This window comes from Pangasianodon hypophthalmus, chromosome 28 (genome assembly GCF_027358585.1).
Source record: "Pangasianodon hypophthalmus isolate fPanHyp1 chromosome 28, fPanHyp1.pri, whole genome shotgun sequence".
Lineage (NCBI taxonomy): Eukaryota > Metazoa > Chordata > Actinopteri > Siluriformes > Pangasiidae > Pangasianodon > Pangasianodon hypophthalmus.
In genome coordinates, this window is record NC_069737.1 from 11,044,316 (window position 1) to 11,063,405 (window position 19,090).

At 42.0% G+C, this 19,090-nt stretch overlaps 1 protein-coding gene across 4 annotated transcripts in view; it reads right to left on the reverse strand.

Moving 5' to 3' along the window:
* The window catches only part of fam184b (family with sequence similarity 184 member B), a 116,831-nt gene that overhangs the window by 11,848 nt on the left and 85,893 nt on the right, over positions 1–19,090 (reverse strand). For all 4 annotated transcript variants that reach the window (XM_026943007.3, XM_026943005.3, XM_026943006.3 and 1 more), the window contains 4 exons: positions 6,089–6,280; positions 5,844–5,952; positions 5,657–5,761; positions 4,391–4,620 (listed from right to left, as the gene is read on the reverse strand). In XM_026943007.3, coding sequence (XP_026798808.1) covers positions 4,391–4,620; positions 5,657–5,761; positions 5,844–5,952; positions 6,089–6,280 — 636 coding nt within the window. The remainder of the gene's footprint in view (positions 1–4,390; positions 4,621–5,656; positions 5,762–5,843; positions 5,953–6,088; positions 6,281–19,090) is intronic.

A 19,090-nucleotide genomic window follows, 5' to 3' on the forward strand; every position in this document is an offset into this window, starting at 1 on the left:
GTATTTATCCTTCTACTTCTATCAGCAGTCACATCAATAAACACCAGTGACCCATTTCCACTGGCAGCCTTACATGCCCATGCCATAACACTTCCTCCACTATGTTTGACGGTTGATGTGGTATGCTTTGGATCATGAGCCCTTCCTTTCCTTCTGCATACTCTTCTCTTCCCATCATTCTACTACAGGTTAATCTTTCATCACTACTGGGCAGGCTTTTTTTTAAAGAGGTTTTTTAGCAAAGTCTAATCTGGCCTTTCTGTTCTTGCATGTTACAAGTGGTTTGCATCTCGAGGTAAACCATCTGTATTTACATTAATGAAGGCATCTTTTGATTGTAGACTTTGAAAATGATATGCCTACCTCCTCCAGAGTGGTCTTGACTTGGCTAGATGTTGTGAAGGGGTTTTTCTTCAACAAGGAAAGAATTCTGCTTTAGATGTTTTCCGTAGTCTTCCAGGCCTTTCGGTGTTGCTGAGCTCTCCATTGCATTCCTTCTTTTTAAGAATGTACCAAATTGGTGATTTGGCCATTCCTAAAGTTTCTGCTGTATGTCTCAAGTGGCATTTTCTTTTTTATATTTTAAGACTTTTATGAAAAAAAATTCTAAAAATATAGTTGCACACAACTGTTGATCTATGGTGTTTTTTCCTCTTTATTCTGAATAGTACTGTTCTTTATCACTACTATAGAGTTAACGTATACTAATCATGTTGATTCTGTTGACTTAGGACTTAACTTAAAGATTCAAGGATGGGCAAAAGTGTCCATTATGATCTCCAGTTTTGCTGCCATCCTGTCTGTCCAGTCCAATCTACAGTTCAGGTAGACCCCAAGGTTCCTGCAGGACTGTACCATCTTCACCTCCTCCCGTTTGGTTACTGGTCTTACACTCTCTTTAACATGATGGGAATCCACCACCAGTTCCTTTAATTTCTGATGTTAAGCTGCATGTTGTTTTCCCTGTGGCATGAGACAAAGGCATCCTTCAATCCTCTGATTCGTCTCCATTGGACATAGTTCTTGCGATGTCATTACTGTGAAATAGTTCCTGTTTTTGAACTGTTTGCCCTGAGTTTCTTGCCTGTGGCAGCATTTAAACTACACCATTTTTTTCTTTTTCAGTAATAATTTTGTGCTATCGTTTTCATTTGTTGTATTTTTCACTTTCCCCTTCTGCATTCTTAGGCAGAATTATCAAACCCCAAACTGCGGCATTAAAGCCCTCACAGCATGGTGAATGGGTGATGACACGGTGGCATAATCACAAAGCCAAAGCTAACTCTATGGCTTGCCAAAGGGAGCACCATTCCTCCCCCTTTTCACATGTTTAACAGGTTTGCTCTCCTCAGTGAAGCACCTGCTGAGAAGCCTCTTGAAAGAGCTCTGGTTATAGGAGATATTTTACAGAACACAAAATTAGCTAGGTCTTTATGGGCACCAGCAAAACTAGTTAGATGTATTAGCCAGAGCACCAGACATAGCATGTAATCTTGGAGTCTTAAGCAAACATATAATACGTGCCTTCATCAGTCAGAGTTTGCTAAGAGTAACATTGTAGAAGTGTATAAATTAGCAAAGGTGATGTCAGATGCTGTAGTATGCACTGGCCCCATCCCAATGTGGCACGGCAATGTAACTTCAGGTTATGGCCACTGAACTGCTGGATGTCCAGGTGGTGCTCTTAAAACAATGTGGCCTTTACTGATATATGTGAAGTAGTTTTGAGGCAGTTAGAAGCAAGCTTTCTGATTACATAGTAACTCTGGATGGCCTTTCAGTTACACCATGTGCAGCAGTATAAGACCTTGGGGTGATTATTGATTCCAGTCTCTCATTTGAAGCTCATGATGATAATATTACTAGGATAGCCTACTTTCATCTCAGAAATATTGCTAAGATAAGAAATTTACTGCCACTACATGATGCAGAAAAACTAGTTGCTTGCTTTTGTTACCTCTACGTTGGATTATTGTAACGCCTTGCTGTCTGGATGTTCCAGTAGGTGCAAAAACAAGCTCCAGTTGGTCCAGAATGCAGCAGCCAGAGTCCTGACTATATCACCCTTATCTTATCCACAATGCACTGGCTCCCAGGAAAATGTCACTTATAAAATACTACTAATGACTTATAAAGCACTGAATGGTCTAATGCTGCAGTACCTGAGTGAACTCTTAGGTAAAGGCACAGATCTGAAGGATTCATGGGCACTGAGCGTACTGGTAAACTGCAATGTTTGGATGCTGTCGCCCCCTCACTCTCACGCGTTCACTCAGGTTTGTTGATGGTGGAGTGGCTGGCCACTTTATGTCCCAGGGTGCCCTCATGTCTGTGTTACCCTCTGGCGCCCCCTATTAGTTATGCTGTCATAATGCTATGTTATGCTAGTCTTGCCGAAGTCCCTGCTTGCACTCTGCGCACATTCTCCATCTTCTTAAACCATTACAAGACAAGAGCATACATAATAACGGGGCTCTCTCTCTTCCCCTCTCAGCTACAGATGTTACTCCTGAGAAAGCAGTGATCCTGACTCACCTGAAAAATCACTCGCTGTTTTTGAGGATTAACCCGCATGGATAGCCTAAAGATCACCATGAGATTACTCTGGATGGTACTACATGGACACCTTAAAGATGGCTATGGATGTTCTTCTTTGAATAGCCTAAAGACTGCAATTCTAAGAACAGTTTGCAGTTTCAATCACTGAACAGTTGATAACTTCAGTTTGGTATAATAGATTTAAAGTTAAAACTCTAATGATGCCCAAACTCAAGTTCCTTTTAACACACTTAGCACTACTTGACTCTAGAGTATACAGTTATAGAAGAGAAATGATTTATAATCGCACTATCTGGTGTCACCCAGAAGAGAATTGTTTCTGTTAGAATAAAGAAAAACATCCAGTGAGCAGCAGTTCTGCAGACAGAAATGATTACAGTATCTCAGATAACCACTCTGAACAACTGTGGTGAGCAGGAAAGCATCTCAGAATACATATCACGTCAAACCTTGAGGTGGATGGGCTACAACAGCAGAAGGCCACGTTGGGTTCCACTTCTGTCAGCCAAAAACAAAAAACTGAGGCTGCAGGGACACAGGCTCACCAAAACTGTACAGTTAAAGACTTGAAAAACATAGCCTGGTCTGATGAATCTCAATTTCTGCTGAGGCACACAGATGGTAGGGTCAGAGTTTGGCACCAACAGCATGAATCCATGGACCCAACCTGCCATGTCTCAACAGTCCAGGCTGGTGGAGGTGTGGGCTGGTAATGGTGTGGGGAATGATTTCTTGACACATTTGGGCCCATTAATACCAACCAATTATAAATCGAATGTCACAGCCAATTTGAGTTGCTGCTGGCCATGTGCATGGCTACAATTTACCCATCTTCTAATGGCTACTTCCAGCATGATAATGCACCAATCAGAAAGCAAAAGTCATCTCAAACTGGTTCTGTGAACATGACAATGAGCTCAATGTTCTTCAGTGGCCTTCCCAGTCACAGAATCTGAATCCAATAGAACACCTTTGGGATGTGGTAGAATGGGAGCTTTGCAGCATATTTGCCAATAGCTTCTGTTAATTTTCACATCAACATTTTGAGTATTTCAGAAACTGCTCATCTCCTGTGAATTTCACAAACAACATTCTAGAGTTTACACAGAATGGTGCAAAAAACAAAAACCACTGACTGAGTGACAGTTTTGTAGGTGGAAATGCCTTGTTGATAAGAGAGGTCAGAGGAAAATGGCCAGATTGGTTTGAGCTGCCAAGAAGGATACAGTAACTCAATAATCACTCTTTACAACTACGGTGAGCAGAAAAGCATCTCAGCATGTACAAAACATCAAACCTTGAGGTGGATGGCTACAACAGCAGAAGACCACATTTGGATCCACCCCGTCAGCCAAGAACAGGTATCTAAGCCTGTAAAGGGCACAGACTCACCCAAACTGGTTTGATGTTTTCCGCATTCTGAGATGCTTTTCTGCTCAACACATTTGTAAAGACTGCTTATTCATACTATTATAGACCTACTGCGTGCTCAGACCAGTCTGGTCATTCTCCTCTTTTCTCTCTCATCTTACTCTTCAAACAAGGTGTTTCAGACTGCAGACCTTCTGCTCACAGGATGTTTTTTTGTTTTTCCTACCATTCTGTATAAACTCTAGAGACTGTTGTGTGTGAAAATCCCAGGTGATCAGCAGTTTCTCGACTACTCAAACCACACTCAAAGGGAAGATTTTGTTATTAGCATTGAAATGTGAACAAGGTCCAGAAATTGCTTTTAAATATTCTTGTTCGTAGAACTTTTCAAAACAATTATGTTTATTATGTTTTTTTATTAGGCCCATGTGTACTGATTTGCATGAGTGTCTGTAATTACCTGATGTGCTGGCTGTTGTTGAGTTGCACCTGTTGCAGGAGATCATGAGGGGGAGAGAGAGTATGTCGAACAGAAGTATTGGCTTCAGGATGAGGGGAAATTGGAGTTTGTGACTGTGATGGGAGGATTGCCCAACTTAACAATTGTGATGACTTGGGGGATGCCCCCTCCACTGAACTGAGAGTTGGTATGCTGGTCCCACTTGGTGGGATGTCCTCAAGGATCTTTTTCTGTAAACATGACAAAGAACATTTGCTTTGCTTGGCTGAGCGCTTTTTCCAAAATACTAATTCACAGTACATAGCACAACTGCATATTTCATGTGCTCATTCAGATAATTAACTTCTCTTATTATAATAGGATATTTCCAGACAGATATGTGAAACTGCATTATTTTGCATTTTAAAGTATGTCCATTTTCAAAGGCGGGCTATATTGTTAAAATCATCTTTTGTTTTTATGAAATATGTACAGTCCTTGTTTGTGTGTGTGTTTGTATGTGCTTTTTTCCCCACCATTATCTAAGTTGGTCATCTACCAATTTCCACTTACTAGCCAGCTTTTCCCATCACATGACAGATTCCTCTCAGACATGTGAAGCGAACTACCGCTTCTTTACAAACTGCTGCTAATGCTATGCCACAGGGCAGCATAACACACTTGGAGGAAAGCACTATCTACCCACTTCCACCTACATAAGCTCACAGACAACCATGATTGGTTAGGGTCACAATTATAGATGGGGATATGGTAATGCCATCCCTCCCACCCAGACAGCACATCCAATTTTGCTGTTTAGGACGCTCATTCACAATAGCTGTGGCATTGTCAGGATTTGAACTTGTGAACTCCTGACGATAGGGCAAATGCTTTTCTGGGAGCCCCATATGTATGGTTTTTAACTAATGGGTAAATTTCGGTTTTGGCAATTCACCATCTCCTTATTCTCCAATGTGCGCAGTACTTTTTTGTCAGGAAAGTGGGAACATACATCAGTATTTCTACATGCAGTGGTTTCATTCATCAAGCAGTGAGTCATGAAACATTTACCAGTTAATATGAGTCAACTAAATATTATTAATTAACAATTTGAGTCTACTTATGAATATCAATGACTAAAGCTGGACAAAAACATGCTGTGATGTGGGGAAAGGCATAAACATCACTCTTTACCACACTATCGGTAATTGTGAGATATACCATTGTTTGGCTGAAACGCATCCCAAAATCTCTCCAAGCACTGTGTGTGTGATGTGTGAAACTAACCTTAATGGTAGGTGTGAGACTCCCTGATTGTGTTCTGGGGTGGTAGGACTTCTCTGTCCCATCACTGCTAAGAGGAGGATGTTGGGATAACTGATGGAGGTCTTCCTGGTGGACAAAATAACAAACATTGTTAGTGTACACACTTAAGCGTCATTCACCTGCATGTATGTATGCCTTTTGTACTAACCACCAGTCTCTTGATGAGCTGGTCTCTTTCACTGAGCTTATCTTGCAGTTTAGCAATGATGTGCATATCCTCTACTCTTCTTTTACCCGTCTCCTCCCTCTCTTTCAGTCTACATTTATACATATACATACATACAAAGAGTTATTTTTTATGATCTAATATAGCCTTTTTTGTGCGCATGCTTTAGCTATGTGTGTTTGTAAAAATGTGCATTATTGAAAAATATATATAAGAGTAGTGCATTCTCTGTTTCGCAGGCAACAATGCGGGCATGTAGCTGTGTTTGGGCAGAGCTGAAATCAGACATTATGGTCTTTATTTCCATTCTCTCTTCATTTTTCATGGTCTTTATTTTGTCCTGTATTTCATCATTCCTGTCCTCCTCCCCATCCCTTGATCCGACTTCATCCCCTTTCTCCTTCCAGGAACTGGATGACCTACAAAAAAACAAAGATGTAAAGTACTGAAATTTTTTAAATTTATGTTCAATGTTCCAGGTTCATGTAGTTTGTGGTCATTCAAGTAATTCATTTTTCATATATATTAAATAAAATTATTCACTCAAATCTAATAGTTTCTACTTGTTTCACCTCACCAAGTCTAGAAATCAAATATACATAAATCCAAATATGAAATGCACACTGCAGTACATTTCAGTGTGAACAAACTCGACCTGGAACTACAAGTAGGCTATTCTACAGGCTATTATCTGGAATGTGTGGCTATTCTTCTTATTCTGTTTTCATCAAAAGATATGATAAATATGGGCTCAACATATGCAGAAATACATTTTTGTCTGATTAAAATGTTCTTAAATTGCAGGATATGGAAAATCCTGATTTTTTTTCCAGCTGCCATGTGTCATCATGTTTAAAGAGCATGATTCATATCAGCAGTACATCAGGCACTAACAGCAATATTCAATCTACCCTTCTTGCTACTAGCTACCCAGTAACTGCTGATGTGCTGATAAACTCCATAAAAGATAAAGCTCACAGAAAGCACAAAATAAGGACAAAGCAGCAAAAGAAAAGGGATTTCTCACAGGCAAAAGTGGAAGTTGTATTTGGACTCATGTCTACACGAATAAAAAATATTATTTAACAAGGTAACTGCACCTAAAAAAGGCTAAAATCTGGAGAAAAGATGAATTAGGTATGAATTAATTGAGATGGATACAAAATGGTTGAAAATGGCATAAAAACAGAAAAAAAGGTATCTGCACTGTACCAAGGTGATCATGGACACATCACACAGGGAACATCACACAGGGAAACTTTTAATTGTTTTAAGTGTCTCTGTGACTGCCGGCCAGAAGTTTTTCACATAAATGTGCTTGTTAGCCTCTCAGACACCTTGGCCTCCATGTTGGAAAAGCAGGAGGACACATGTCGTATAGAAAAGTGATGTATTTGGGATGCCCAATGATGGCACGCAGAACAGTAAGGAGTATAGGGCACAGTGCAAACTGAGACATACCAATCGGTCACTAACGGGTCACTTAGTCCTGGCCCTAATTTGTTGCACAGCATTAAAAGAAGATTCCACGGCAAACAAAGCTGACTTATACACTATATGAGCCATTTAAATCACAGTTTATGGAAGTTTGTTGGCTTGCTTTCTTTAATTTTATGATTGAAAGATTATATGACTGAAAATCGAAACTCCAATGATACACAGCCCATCTCATCACATGACATTCAGTCAAGCAGCAATTCCTGCTCAGTCATTTGAATTCTAATGCAACTCAACTCAAATAAACTAGATTGCGAGTGTTATTTTAAGAAGTCTCACTCCAGGATCGTGTCTGTGTATTCCCAGCCTTTATTATCTGTTGTTGTTTTGACCTGTTGTTGTTGATGCTTGTGTTTGTCTGTCCACTTTGAGACATTCAGTCTCCAGTACTTTTTCAAAATAGGAGTACAAAATTTTATTGTTCTGAAAGAAACAATAAAAAATTGTCATAAGCAAGGTTATGACAGGAGACATACACTCACTGGCCACTATAATAGGAACACCTGTAGACCTGCTTGTTCATGAAATTATCAGCCAATTATGTGGCAGCAGCACGATGCATAAAATAATGCAGATATAGAGCAAGAGTCTCAGTTAATGTTCACATCAAATATCAGAATTGGGGAAAAATGTGAAATCAGTGACTTTGCCTGAGACATGGTTGTTGGTGAATAAACACTCTTTACAACTGTGGTGAGCTTAAAAGCATAACCTATTGTGCCTGAAAATCCCAGGAGATAGCAGTTTCTAAAATACTCAAAGCAGCCTATCTGGCACCAGCAATCATGCCATGCCTGGCAATTGCACACACACAACAGTATCTAGAGTTTACACAGAATGGTGCAAAAAACAAACAACACTGAGTGAGCGACAGTTCTGTCGCTGATAAGAGAGGTCAGAGGTAAATAGTCATATTGATTTATGCTGCCAGGAAGGACATAGTAACTCACATAATTATTCTTTACAACTGTGGTGAGCAGACAATCATCTCAGCATGCACAAAACATCAAACCTTGAGTGGCCAAGCAGCAGAAGACCACAACAGGTTCCACTCCTGTCAGCCAAGAACAACAATCTGAGGCTATCGTGGGCACCAACTCATTGATACTGGACAGTTGAAGATTAGAAAAAGAAATCACTTGTTTTTTTTTCCAGTCTTCAACTGTCCAGTGTTGGTGAGTCTGTGCTCATGATAGTCTCAGATTCTTGTCCTTGGCTGGCAGGAGTGGAACCTGATGTGGTCTTCTGCAGTTGTAGCCCACCCATCTCAAAGTTTGATGTGTTGTGCATTCTGAGATGCTTTTCTGCTCACCGTAGTTGTAAAGAGTGCTTATTTGAGTTACGATAGACTTCCTATCAGCTCAAACTAGTCTGGTCATTCTCCTCTGATCCTTCTTGTCAACAAGATGTTTCAGCCTGTAGACCCTTTACTAACAGGATGTGTTTTAGTTTTCGCACCTGTGACGAGCGAGACCTTAGCACACAAAGGAACACAGCACAGAGAGGTCTTTGGTTAGGGGAATGTCCTCTTTTATTTACAGTGATACGTCGTGCAGCAGTAATTCAAATGTGAAGGGACTGGTGAGGTTGAGTACAGGTGAGGTCGTCTCCGAGGTTGGTGCGGCAATCTCCGTGTAGCAGTACGCTGAGGAGATGGAGGGTTAGTGGCGGCAGCTTTTGGAGAGCCCCAAGTACAGCAGGAGGAGACAGGGGACCGTCTTCCTCACTGACATTACCTTCTGAAAGCAGAGAGAAAGAAACAACCATTAATGGTGTTGATTACTTCTCCTACCTTATCTGCTGCACTGCTGCAGGCTCCTTTTATATCCCTCCGGCTCCTCCAGGAGGTTAGATTGCTGCCGTGGCGGAGACTGTCTGCCAGCCGTGAAGATTTAATTCGCTCCGCCTCGTGGCCATGCGCACTCTGGCTATCCAAAACAATAGGGGTGCTGAAGTGGCGCTGTCCTATCAGCACCCTGCCAGCAGTCGTGCGAGGAGTGATGTGTGCCTTTTGTGTGTGTTCCATCTGCCCGCTGTCACAGACCATTCTGTGTAAACTCTAGTGACTGTTATGTGTAAAAATCCCAGGAGATCAGCAGTATCTGCAATACTCAAACCAGCCCATTTTGCACCCAAAACCATGCCAAGATTAAAGTCACTGAGCTCACATTTTTTCTTCATTCTGATGTTTGATGTGAACATTAACTGGAGATCTTAACCTGTATCTGCATGATTTTTTACATTTCCCTGCTGCCACATGATTGGCTGATCAGAGAACTGCATGAATGTGCAGGTGTTCCTAAGAGACAGTGAGTGTATGCTCTGATTATATAATGCTATATAATGCTATTATCATTCATACCATCTCAACTCAACAACTGTGTTTTTAAACTAAGTTTTAAATGGCTTGTTTCTACAGAGATCCTGCTGTCTATTATATACTACTGCATCTCACTTATATAGCAGTATCTGATGTCCGAACACAAACAATATGTAAGGCCAGATTGGACAAAAAAGTATTGTATAATTTTTTTTATACAAAAAAATATTCAACCCAAGTCAGTGCCCTTAGCAACAGCACACTTTGATTCTAATCTGTTTTGGCAACTCCAGCATTCAATTATCAGTAATGAATGGGTGAATTATTTTTGAGAGATATTAACTGTTTAATGCTTAATAATTAATGGAATAAGCCTAGTACAAGATCTACCATATACCCCAATAAAAACCATGGCCTAAAATCCACACCCAGCCAAGTCAATCAAAATCTCCCTTTTATTAATTACTGGAACATTTTTGAAGAGGGCGCTAACATACCAGACTTATAGAGTTAAAAATAAGAGAGCACTGGTCACACTGGTCAGGTGATCACATTCTTTCATGGAGAGCCTGCACCATTACCACTTAAATTTGTGATAATTTGCATAAATTAAATTTAATTTAATTTGCATAAATTAAATTGCATGAAACCTACTTTTGCTTCACAGCTATTCATGTTTATGCACACCAAAATTCAATTCAATTCAATTTTATTTGTATAGCACTTTTAACAATGGACATTTTCACAAAGCAGCTTTACAGAAATAAATAGATTCAAATTAAATTAAACCAAAATAAATACAAAATATGTCACAAAAAAGCAAATCTCTTGGAAAATAAGCCCTACAGTGAAAAGCCATACACCAATTCAGTCTAGTAGGCAGAGCTGGATTATTCAAATAGCTGTAATTCATGATTGGTAAAATGGATTTGAACCAAATATGAAAGACGTTTTGATGACATCTGCAAAGATTGGAGCGTGGTCATCAGTTGGGGGTGGAGTTACATCCTAATAACTGTTTCTCAGGAACCAAAAGTCCAACTGAGCTGAAATTTGGCGTGCTGCACTCAACTGCCAATCTGTAACTGGATTTTTAATCATCACTTATTTATTTCAAAAACATGGCCACCTTCAGTCAAATAGGTTTCAGCAGGCATTTTACAATTTTTTTAAGTGGCCATTTTATAATTTCAGCTTGTCCCTCCCACTTGGGCGCTAACTTAGCAGAGAATTTGGTTCTGGCACTGAAGAGAGGGTGAGTCCAAAGCCAGACCAAATCTCCTGGCTGGAAGTGCGCATCTTTCCTCCGGGTATTGTAGTATCTGGCTTGTCTGGCCTGGTGCACGGCCATTCTGCATTTTGCCTCCTCCACCATGATGTTCTGTCTTTCCAACAGGGGGTAAGAAGGCTGGTCAGGTGAAGATGGCCTGTTTATTAATCTTTCCAGTGGGCCCTTGATCTGTCTGCCCACCATGAGTTCTGCTGGAGTTTTTCTGGTGGTTTCTTGTTGGGCAGTGTTGATGGCAAAGCTTAACTCAGGAAGCCATTGGTCCCAGGTATATCGATGCTCTCCCATATATAATGATATCATGATTTTTAATGTCAATTTACTTTCTCAGTCAGGTTTGTCTGAGCATGGTAACTGGTGGTGAGTTTCTGGATGCTACTCCAAGATTTGCACAGATCAACAAGGATGGTGGTAGTGAACTGTTGTCCTCTGTCAGAGATCAGGCATTGTGGAACTCCCCAACAACTGAAGATTTCTTCCTGGAGGATTTTCACAATTTTTGGGAGCTGTTACTGTCTCTCAAAGGGAACATCTCTACCCACACAGGCAGTCGTGGCCTAATGGTTAGAGTCTCAGGTCTGGCAGGGATTGTAGGTGGGGGGAGTGAATGACCAGCACTCTCTCCCCCCCTCAATACCACAACTGAGGTGAGACCCTTGAGCAAGGCACCGAACCCCCCAATTGCTCCCCGGGTGTTGCAGCAAAAAAAAAAAAGGCTGCCCACTGCTCCGGGTGTGTGTTCACTACTGTGTGTGTGTGTGCACTTGGATGGGTTAAATGCAGAGTACAAATTCCAAGTATGGGCCACCATACTTGGCTACACTTCACTTCACTTGGTAAAACAGTCCACAATTACTAACAGGTAGGTAGTTTGTTTTCTGCTGGTGGGGAATGCCACCTAGCTACCTCCAACAGCCTCAGTAGCATCTTCAACGTCCCCAGGTGTCCCTTAGAGGGTTGTTGTGTTAACGTTTGTGGTACAAATAACTGGAACTTCTCTCCATTGTTCTTAAGTGGAATTCGGCAATACAGCTACCTGCTTGTCTTTGACTTTCCATCTCCTGTTCTCCACCTGCAGGTGGGTGATGATAGGGTCCTTCGGTTCAGCTTGCAGGATTTATTCTAATATATGGGGTATGTGGGATGAATGGTTGATTACTGGTTAAACACGTGGCGGCACGTGACACGTGACTGTTTTCAGCAGTTCGTATGCTTGTGACAATGCATCGGGGCCCAGGTTGAGAAATCGTTTTTGGTGTTGGGCCTAGAAGGTGAACTGCTGCAACTTTTCATCGGGTCAGAGGTGTGGTCTTAAGGCAGTTGAACACCCAGGCGAGTGCCGCATGGTTGGTGAAGGCCTCAAATGCTGTCCCTTCCAGGTAGTGCCTCCACTTTTCCACCGCCCATACCACCACTAAACATTCTTTTTCAGAAGTGGAATAATTCATTTCAGTGCCTTGCAAAGCTCTTGAAGCATAAGCCATCACCTTTTGTCCTTCTGTAGTATGCTAGGTAAGGATGGCTCCCAGTCCCACGTTGCTGGCATCCATGTGGACCTGGAATGATTGGAGAGGGTTGGGCTGGGCGAGAACTAGCAGATATTCTAGGGCCTGTTAGTGCATCCATACTGGCTTGGCACACGTGTGTCCATTCCCATTTAACTCCCTTTTTCTTGAGGTGGTTTAAAGGAGCAGCAATATTGGCAAAATGAGGAATGAACTTGTGGTACCAGCCAGGCAGTCCTAGGAAGTGCTGCAGCACTTTAAGATCATGTGGGATCGCATGTTGGGAAATTGGCATTGGCTCAGGTCTTCTCCCTATCGACCTCAACCCCTTTCTGTGAGATGATGTGCCCTAGGAATTTCAGCTGGGATTTGAAGAAATGGCACTTCTTCACTTTCAAGGTCAAGTTGGCTTGTGTGAGTTTATATATGACAGCATTGAGGTGTTTGATGTGTTGGTCAATGGATTGCAAGTAGATTATTATATCATCGAACGAAACAAATCTTTCCCCTCAGCTCTGTCAGGACCTTCTCCATGAGCCTCTGGAACATCACAGCAGCATTGCCGAGGCCAGAAGGCATAGATTTAAATTGATATAGGCCCCAGGTGGTGACAAATGCTGTCTTTTCTTTCTCATCTCATCTTCTCCATTTCCACCTGCCAGTACCCAGATTCGTCCAGATCCAATGTGCTGAACCAGGAGGCGCCTTCCAGTGATTCAAGGATGTCATGAATTAGCGGCATTGGATACACATCTGGTACGGTCTTGCTGTTCATCTTCCTGTAGTCCAGACAAAATCTGTATGGGTCATTGGGTTTCGGCACAAGGACCACAGGAAATGACCATGGAGAGAAGGAGGGCCCAATGATGTTGTCTTGGACAACATCAACTAATCTTCAATAATTGTTGTCAACTAATCTTCAACTATTTTCTTTTCAAAGGGAGAAACTGTGCAGGCTCTGCATTTGATGGGGATGTCATCACTGAAGGTGATTTTGTGTTTTTCCATCGCTGTATGACCTGTCGGAATCCCAGATCGGAGAACCTCTGTGAGTCATGGGAGTTACACATGGGTACAGAGGGGTAGGTGTTAAGGCATAGTAGAGGTTCATGATTATAGGCCGGTGACTGAGAGAGTCTGCTGTTGTCGTTGAGCCCAGGGTTACCTGGGGTGGAAGGAAAGGGTGGTATGTGTATCCCCCAGCAGTCTTCAGGCCATAGCAGCCATGTCCAACATCCAGGATGGCCCCTACAGCAGTAAGAACTTCCTAGCCCACAATGAGAGGAAATGCCAGGTGAGCGTCTTTCATAAGTGTCCGCCTTACAGTCCATGGTGTGCCAAGTGTAGCTGATGGACCTCTTGTCTCTGGCAAGGTGAATCTTTCCTTCGGCCATAACGAACCTTTATGGAGAGTGACTACCAACTGCTGGAGTGTCTCTACCTAGCTGTCTCCACAGGCTCTCCTGCATCAGGGTGTAGGTGTTACCAGTGTCCAGCACAGCTTTAAGCTCCTGCCCTCTTGGCATCACAGGCACCAGGAATAGTGTTCTGACATCATGGTATTGGCAATCATGGAGGCTCCTGCCAGCGTTTTGGGGCAACCACTGTCAGTGGGCATCTTGTTGGTTTTTCCTTTAATCAGATTTCTCACCTTCTGCCAGTAGTCTTATGCTTCTATGCAGTCTTTCTCCACCATAGATCCAATTTTGACCAGCTGTTCTATGGTGTTCACAGTTCCTCTCAGACAGCCTGCAACCCTGGGGTTGATGATGATGAGTATGCGGCTCAGTATGTGCCTCCTCTGAGTACCAGGGCCATATTCTGAATTCCTTTGTGAATTTGCAGCTTTCATCACTAACCTGCTTATTTCTTTAGACAAAGCATTAATTGTTGGAGACTTTAATATTCACCACTTCGGACCCTCTGTCGCACCTTACTATGTGTAAGGAAATTTAGCTCATTTAGGTTAAGCTGATGTATTCTCCACCAAAATATGTAGGACATTAGCAGATCAGCTCAAAAGGGGAAATTTGTAAACTTACAAAAAAATATTTTAATAGCTGATCAACTATTCGTCCAGCGATAAGTTGAAACGAGTGTATTTATTAATTGTGCATGGGATATTACAGTCAGGTCCATAAATAATGGGACAGTGATACAGTTTTGGTAATTTTGCCTCTGTACACCACCACAGTGAAATTGAAATGAAGCGTAGACTTTCAGCTTTAATTCAAGGGGTTTAACAAAAATATTGCATTAACCGTTTAGGAATTACAGCCATTTTTTTACAGAGTTCCTCCATTTTCACAGGCTCAAAAGTAATGGGACAAACTAATATAATCATAAATATTAGGATTATTTTTATTACTTGGAGGTAAATCCTTTGCCGTCAATGACTACCTGAAGTCTGGACCCCATGGACATCACCAAATGCTGAGTTTCCTCTCCTGAGATGATTTGCCAGGTCTTTACTGCAGCCATCTTCAGTTGCTGCTTGTTTGTGGGTCATTCTGCCTTCAGATTTGTCTTCAGTAAGTGAAAAGCAGCTCAGTTGGGTTGAGGTCAGGTGACTGACTCGGCCATTTAAGAACATTTAATTTCCAAGCTCTTGGGCTGCTTTCACGGTATGTTTTGGGTTGTTATCCATCTGTACTGTGAAGCGCTCTCCTATCAGTTTTGCAGCATTTGACTGAATCTGAGCAGAAAGTATAGCTCTGTACACTTCAGAATTCATCCTGCTACTTCTATCAACAGTCACATTATCAATAAACCCAGTTCCATTGGCAGCCAAACATGCCCATGCCATGACACTGCCTCCACATGTTTGACGGATGATGTGGTATGCTTTGGATCATGAGCCCTTCCTTTCCTTCTGCATACTTTTCTCTTCCCATCATTCTGGTACAAGTTAATCTTGCATCAGAACTGGTCAGGCTTTTTTTTTAGAGGTTTTTTAGCAAAGTCTAATCTGGCCTTTGTGTTCTTGAGTGTTACCAGCGGTTTGCATCTTGAGGTAAACCGTCTGTATTTACATTCATGAAGGTGGCTCTTGATTGTAGACTTTGAAAATGATAGGCCTACCTCTTCCAGAGTGTTCCTGGCTTGGCTAGATGTTGTGAAGGGGTTGTTCTTCAATAAGAAAAGAATTCTACAATCATCCACTTGTTTTCTGTGGTCTCCCAGGCCTTTTGGTGTTGCTGAGCTCGCCAGTGCATTCCTTCTTTTTAAGAATGTACCAAATTGTTGATTTGGCCCTCCTAAAGTTTCTGCTATCTCTCTGATAGGTCTGTTTTGGTTTTTCAGCCTAATGATGGCCTCCTTCACTTGCATCAACACATCTTTGGACGGCATATTGAGAGTTCCCATGAACAGCTACCAAATGCAAAAATCAACACTTGGAATCAGCTCCAGACCTTTTATCTCCTTAATTTATCATGATATAAGGAGGAAACAGGCCACAGCTGGCCATGAAACTGCTTATCAGTCAATTGTCCCATTACTTTTGAGCCTGTGAAAATGGAGGAACTCTGTAAAAAATGGCTGTAATTCCTAAACTCAGAGACTCAGATTTTCCTTTGTGTCAGGGGGTTTTAACCCTTTCCAGTTGGGCTGACCCCAAAGTGTTTGCTCCAATCAGCAGGATCTTGGGGCAGGGTGTAAACTGTATTCTCCTCCTCTGACACTAATTAACATTCTGGTCTCTGAGTTATGTGCTTTGCAAACTTTGCATAAGGTTAAGTTAGAACTTTGTTAAGGAATTTGGTAACATGCATGTAATACATCGTACTCAACTTTACATTATACCAACCCTTAGGAAATTCAATAGTGATCACACACATACCAAACATGACATACCTGCTGTTATTGATACACACACGAACACTATGGTCCCTGTTAAATGATCAAAAAGCATCATAATGACCTGGTGGCTATAAGCATGACACACATACGGAATGACATTAAAAGAGGCAACAAGTTTCCAAACTATGGTGCATCATCTTAAAAGTCATTGTCCTTATAGGAGATGTAAAGTAGCCTTATGTAGTCTGTTAAAGCTGGGTTCTGTGGAATGTGTAAAGGGTGGTGAACTTTGTGTTCCTGGGGAGAACAAAGGTCTCATTCCATGAGGGTCCTTGGGTGAGTCCCCCCCCCTTTTCTGTTGTTATCAGTTTTAGCATCGTGTTGGTCGAGCCATCTGGTCTTGGCGAACAGCCTAGATCAATAAGTTTGACAGAGGTTCCTCTTGGCTGAGAGGGTTTGTCCTCTGGTCAGGGATGTCCTGTCCGTTGCTGATTGTTCACAGGACAGTTGAAATCCAGCAATCAGTAAACAAGTGGTAATTAACTTGGGTCTGCAAAGTCTGGGAGCAGGATTCCTATCTTTATGGCTTCTTTGCTTTCCTTGCCTGTTCACTTCAGATCCTACATATGCTACTGCGTCAAACGTACATTCACGTCGGCTACTGCACAGATTTTTATCAATAATGTCCCAGAGTTATCACCGTCTTACCTCACTGTGCTTGATCAGGTGACTGAATGCTTAGAGTCAATGTTCCGCTACACGCCAGATAATATAGCTCCACTTAAACAAAAAGAATTTAGAGAGAAAAAACTAGTACCCTGGTACAACAATCACACACACAACAATCACAAAGATTTTTTTTAATGACAAAATTGAAAATATCAGGCAAAAAAAAATCAGACTATAAATTTAAAACTAGATAATTTGATAACTAACTCTGTAGATAATAATACAACCATAACAGATCAGCGATTAGAATGTTTTACTCCCCTTCGAGAGACCGAACTAATTTCACTAATTTCCTCATCAAAATCATCAACTTGTATACTAGATCCCTTACCTACATGTTTCTTCAAACAGATAATTCCAGAAGCAATCGAACCTCTTTAGAAGAATTAATCGGTTCTTCCCTTAGCTTTGGCTATGTGCCTAAATCTTTTAAACTAGCAGTTATCAAACCCCTGATTAAAAAAATCTGACCTCGGACCCTGTCAGTTGTCCAACAATAAGCCAACATCAAACCTCCCCTTTATCTCCAAGATCCTAGAAAAATTTGTAGCACAGCAGTTATGGGGGGTTGTACAAAGGAGGTCGGGGGACGTCACTTCCTGTTTTCGAATTGTTTTGCCGGGAGTTTCTTGCCTGCATCGGCGTCTTAACTATACTGTTTCTTTCTTTTTTTAAATCAATAATATCGCGCTATCGTTTTCATCTGTTGTATTTTTCACGTTCTCTTCTACCGTATTTTCATTTTTCTTTCTCTCGAAGTGCGCTTTTGTATTTTGTCAAGACAGCGAGCGGAGGCCATTCACACCGGATCCACGCCGTCTGCAATAATATCAACAAATCTTCGACTAAGGTGCGTTAAACAACATGTCTAACATTCAGCTTGTTCAGTGTGTTGAGTGCAGGATGTTTAGTCACTCTTCCTCCGTCGGTAGTATTAGCTTTATTTGTGATAAATGCATGTTAGTTAGCTCTCTGACGGAGAAGATTGCAGCATTAGAGGTGCGCATCCAGACTCTAGAGAAGGTTAGTGAGAGTGAGAGCAGCGTAGTTTCTGTAGGGGAAAGTCTGGATGCCTTAGGCAGAGTTAGTAATCCCCCAACTCCGGCATTAGAGCCCTCATAGCGGGGCGAATGGGTGACGACTCGGCGGCATAATCGCAAAGCCAAAGCTAACGCTAAGGCTTGACCACAGGAGCACCACTCCTCTCCGCTTCACGTGTCCAACAGGTTTGCTCTCCTCAGTGAAGCACCCGCTGAGAAACCTGAAAGAGCTCTGGTTATAGGTGACTCTATCTTAAGGCACGCGAAATTAGCTAGGCCTTTAGGGGCACCAGCAGCATTAGTTAGGTGTATACCGGGAGCCAGGGCGCCGGACATAGCAGGTAATCTTAGGGTCTTAGGCAAGCACAGGTTCTCAAAGATAGTTTTTCATGTAGGCGCTAATGATATACGCCTTCGTCAGTCTGAGGTTACTAAGAGTAACTTGGTAGAGGTGTGTAAATTAGCGAAGGCGATGTCCGATGCCGTAGTATGCTCTGGCCCCATCCCAGTGTGGCATGGCGATGTAGCTTACAGCAGGTTATGGTCGCTGAACTGCTGGATGTCCAGGTGGTGCTCCGAAAACAATGTGGGCTTTATAGATAATTGGACTAACTTTGAGGGCAAGGCTGACCTGTTAGGGCGGGACGGTGTCTATCCCACTCGGGAAGGTGCTGCTCTCATTTCTTGCAGCGTAGCACATAGTCTCAGAACAGGCCTAGTTAATCGGTGACAATCCAGGGCCAAGGCCAGGGAGCAGACAAGCAGGCTAAACCGACCGTCTGCTAGCTGCACTGAGTCGTCACTTAGGTTCCACCGTATTGAGACTGTGTCTGTTCCCCCAGCTAAACAAAATTATAGACATACTCAGACAGTTTGTTTTAGTAACCTAATTAACATTAAATTAAACCAAACCGAACGCATAGCCAGCACCGTTGATCTGAAGCTAGGACTGTTGAATATTAGATCTCTTACGTCTAAAGCGCTTATTGTTAATGAAACCATTACTGATCAGGAGTTTGATGTACTGTGTTTAACAGAAACATGGATTA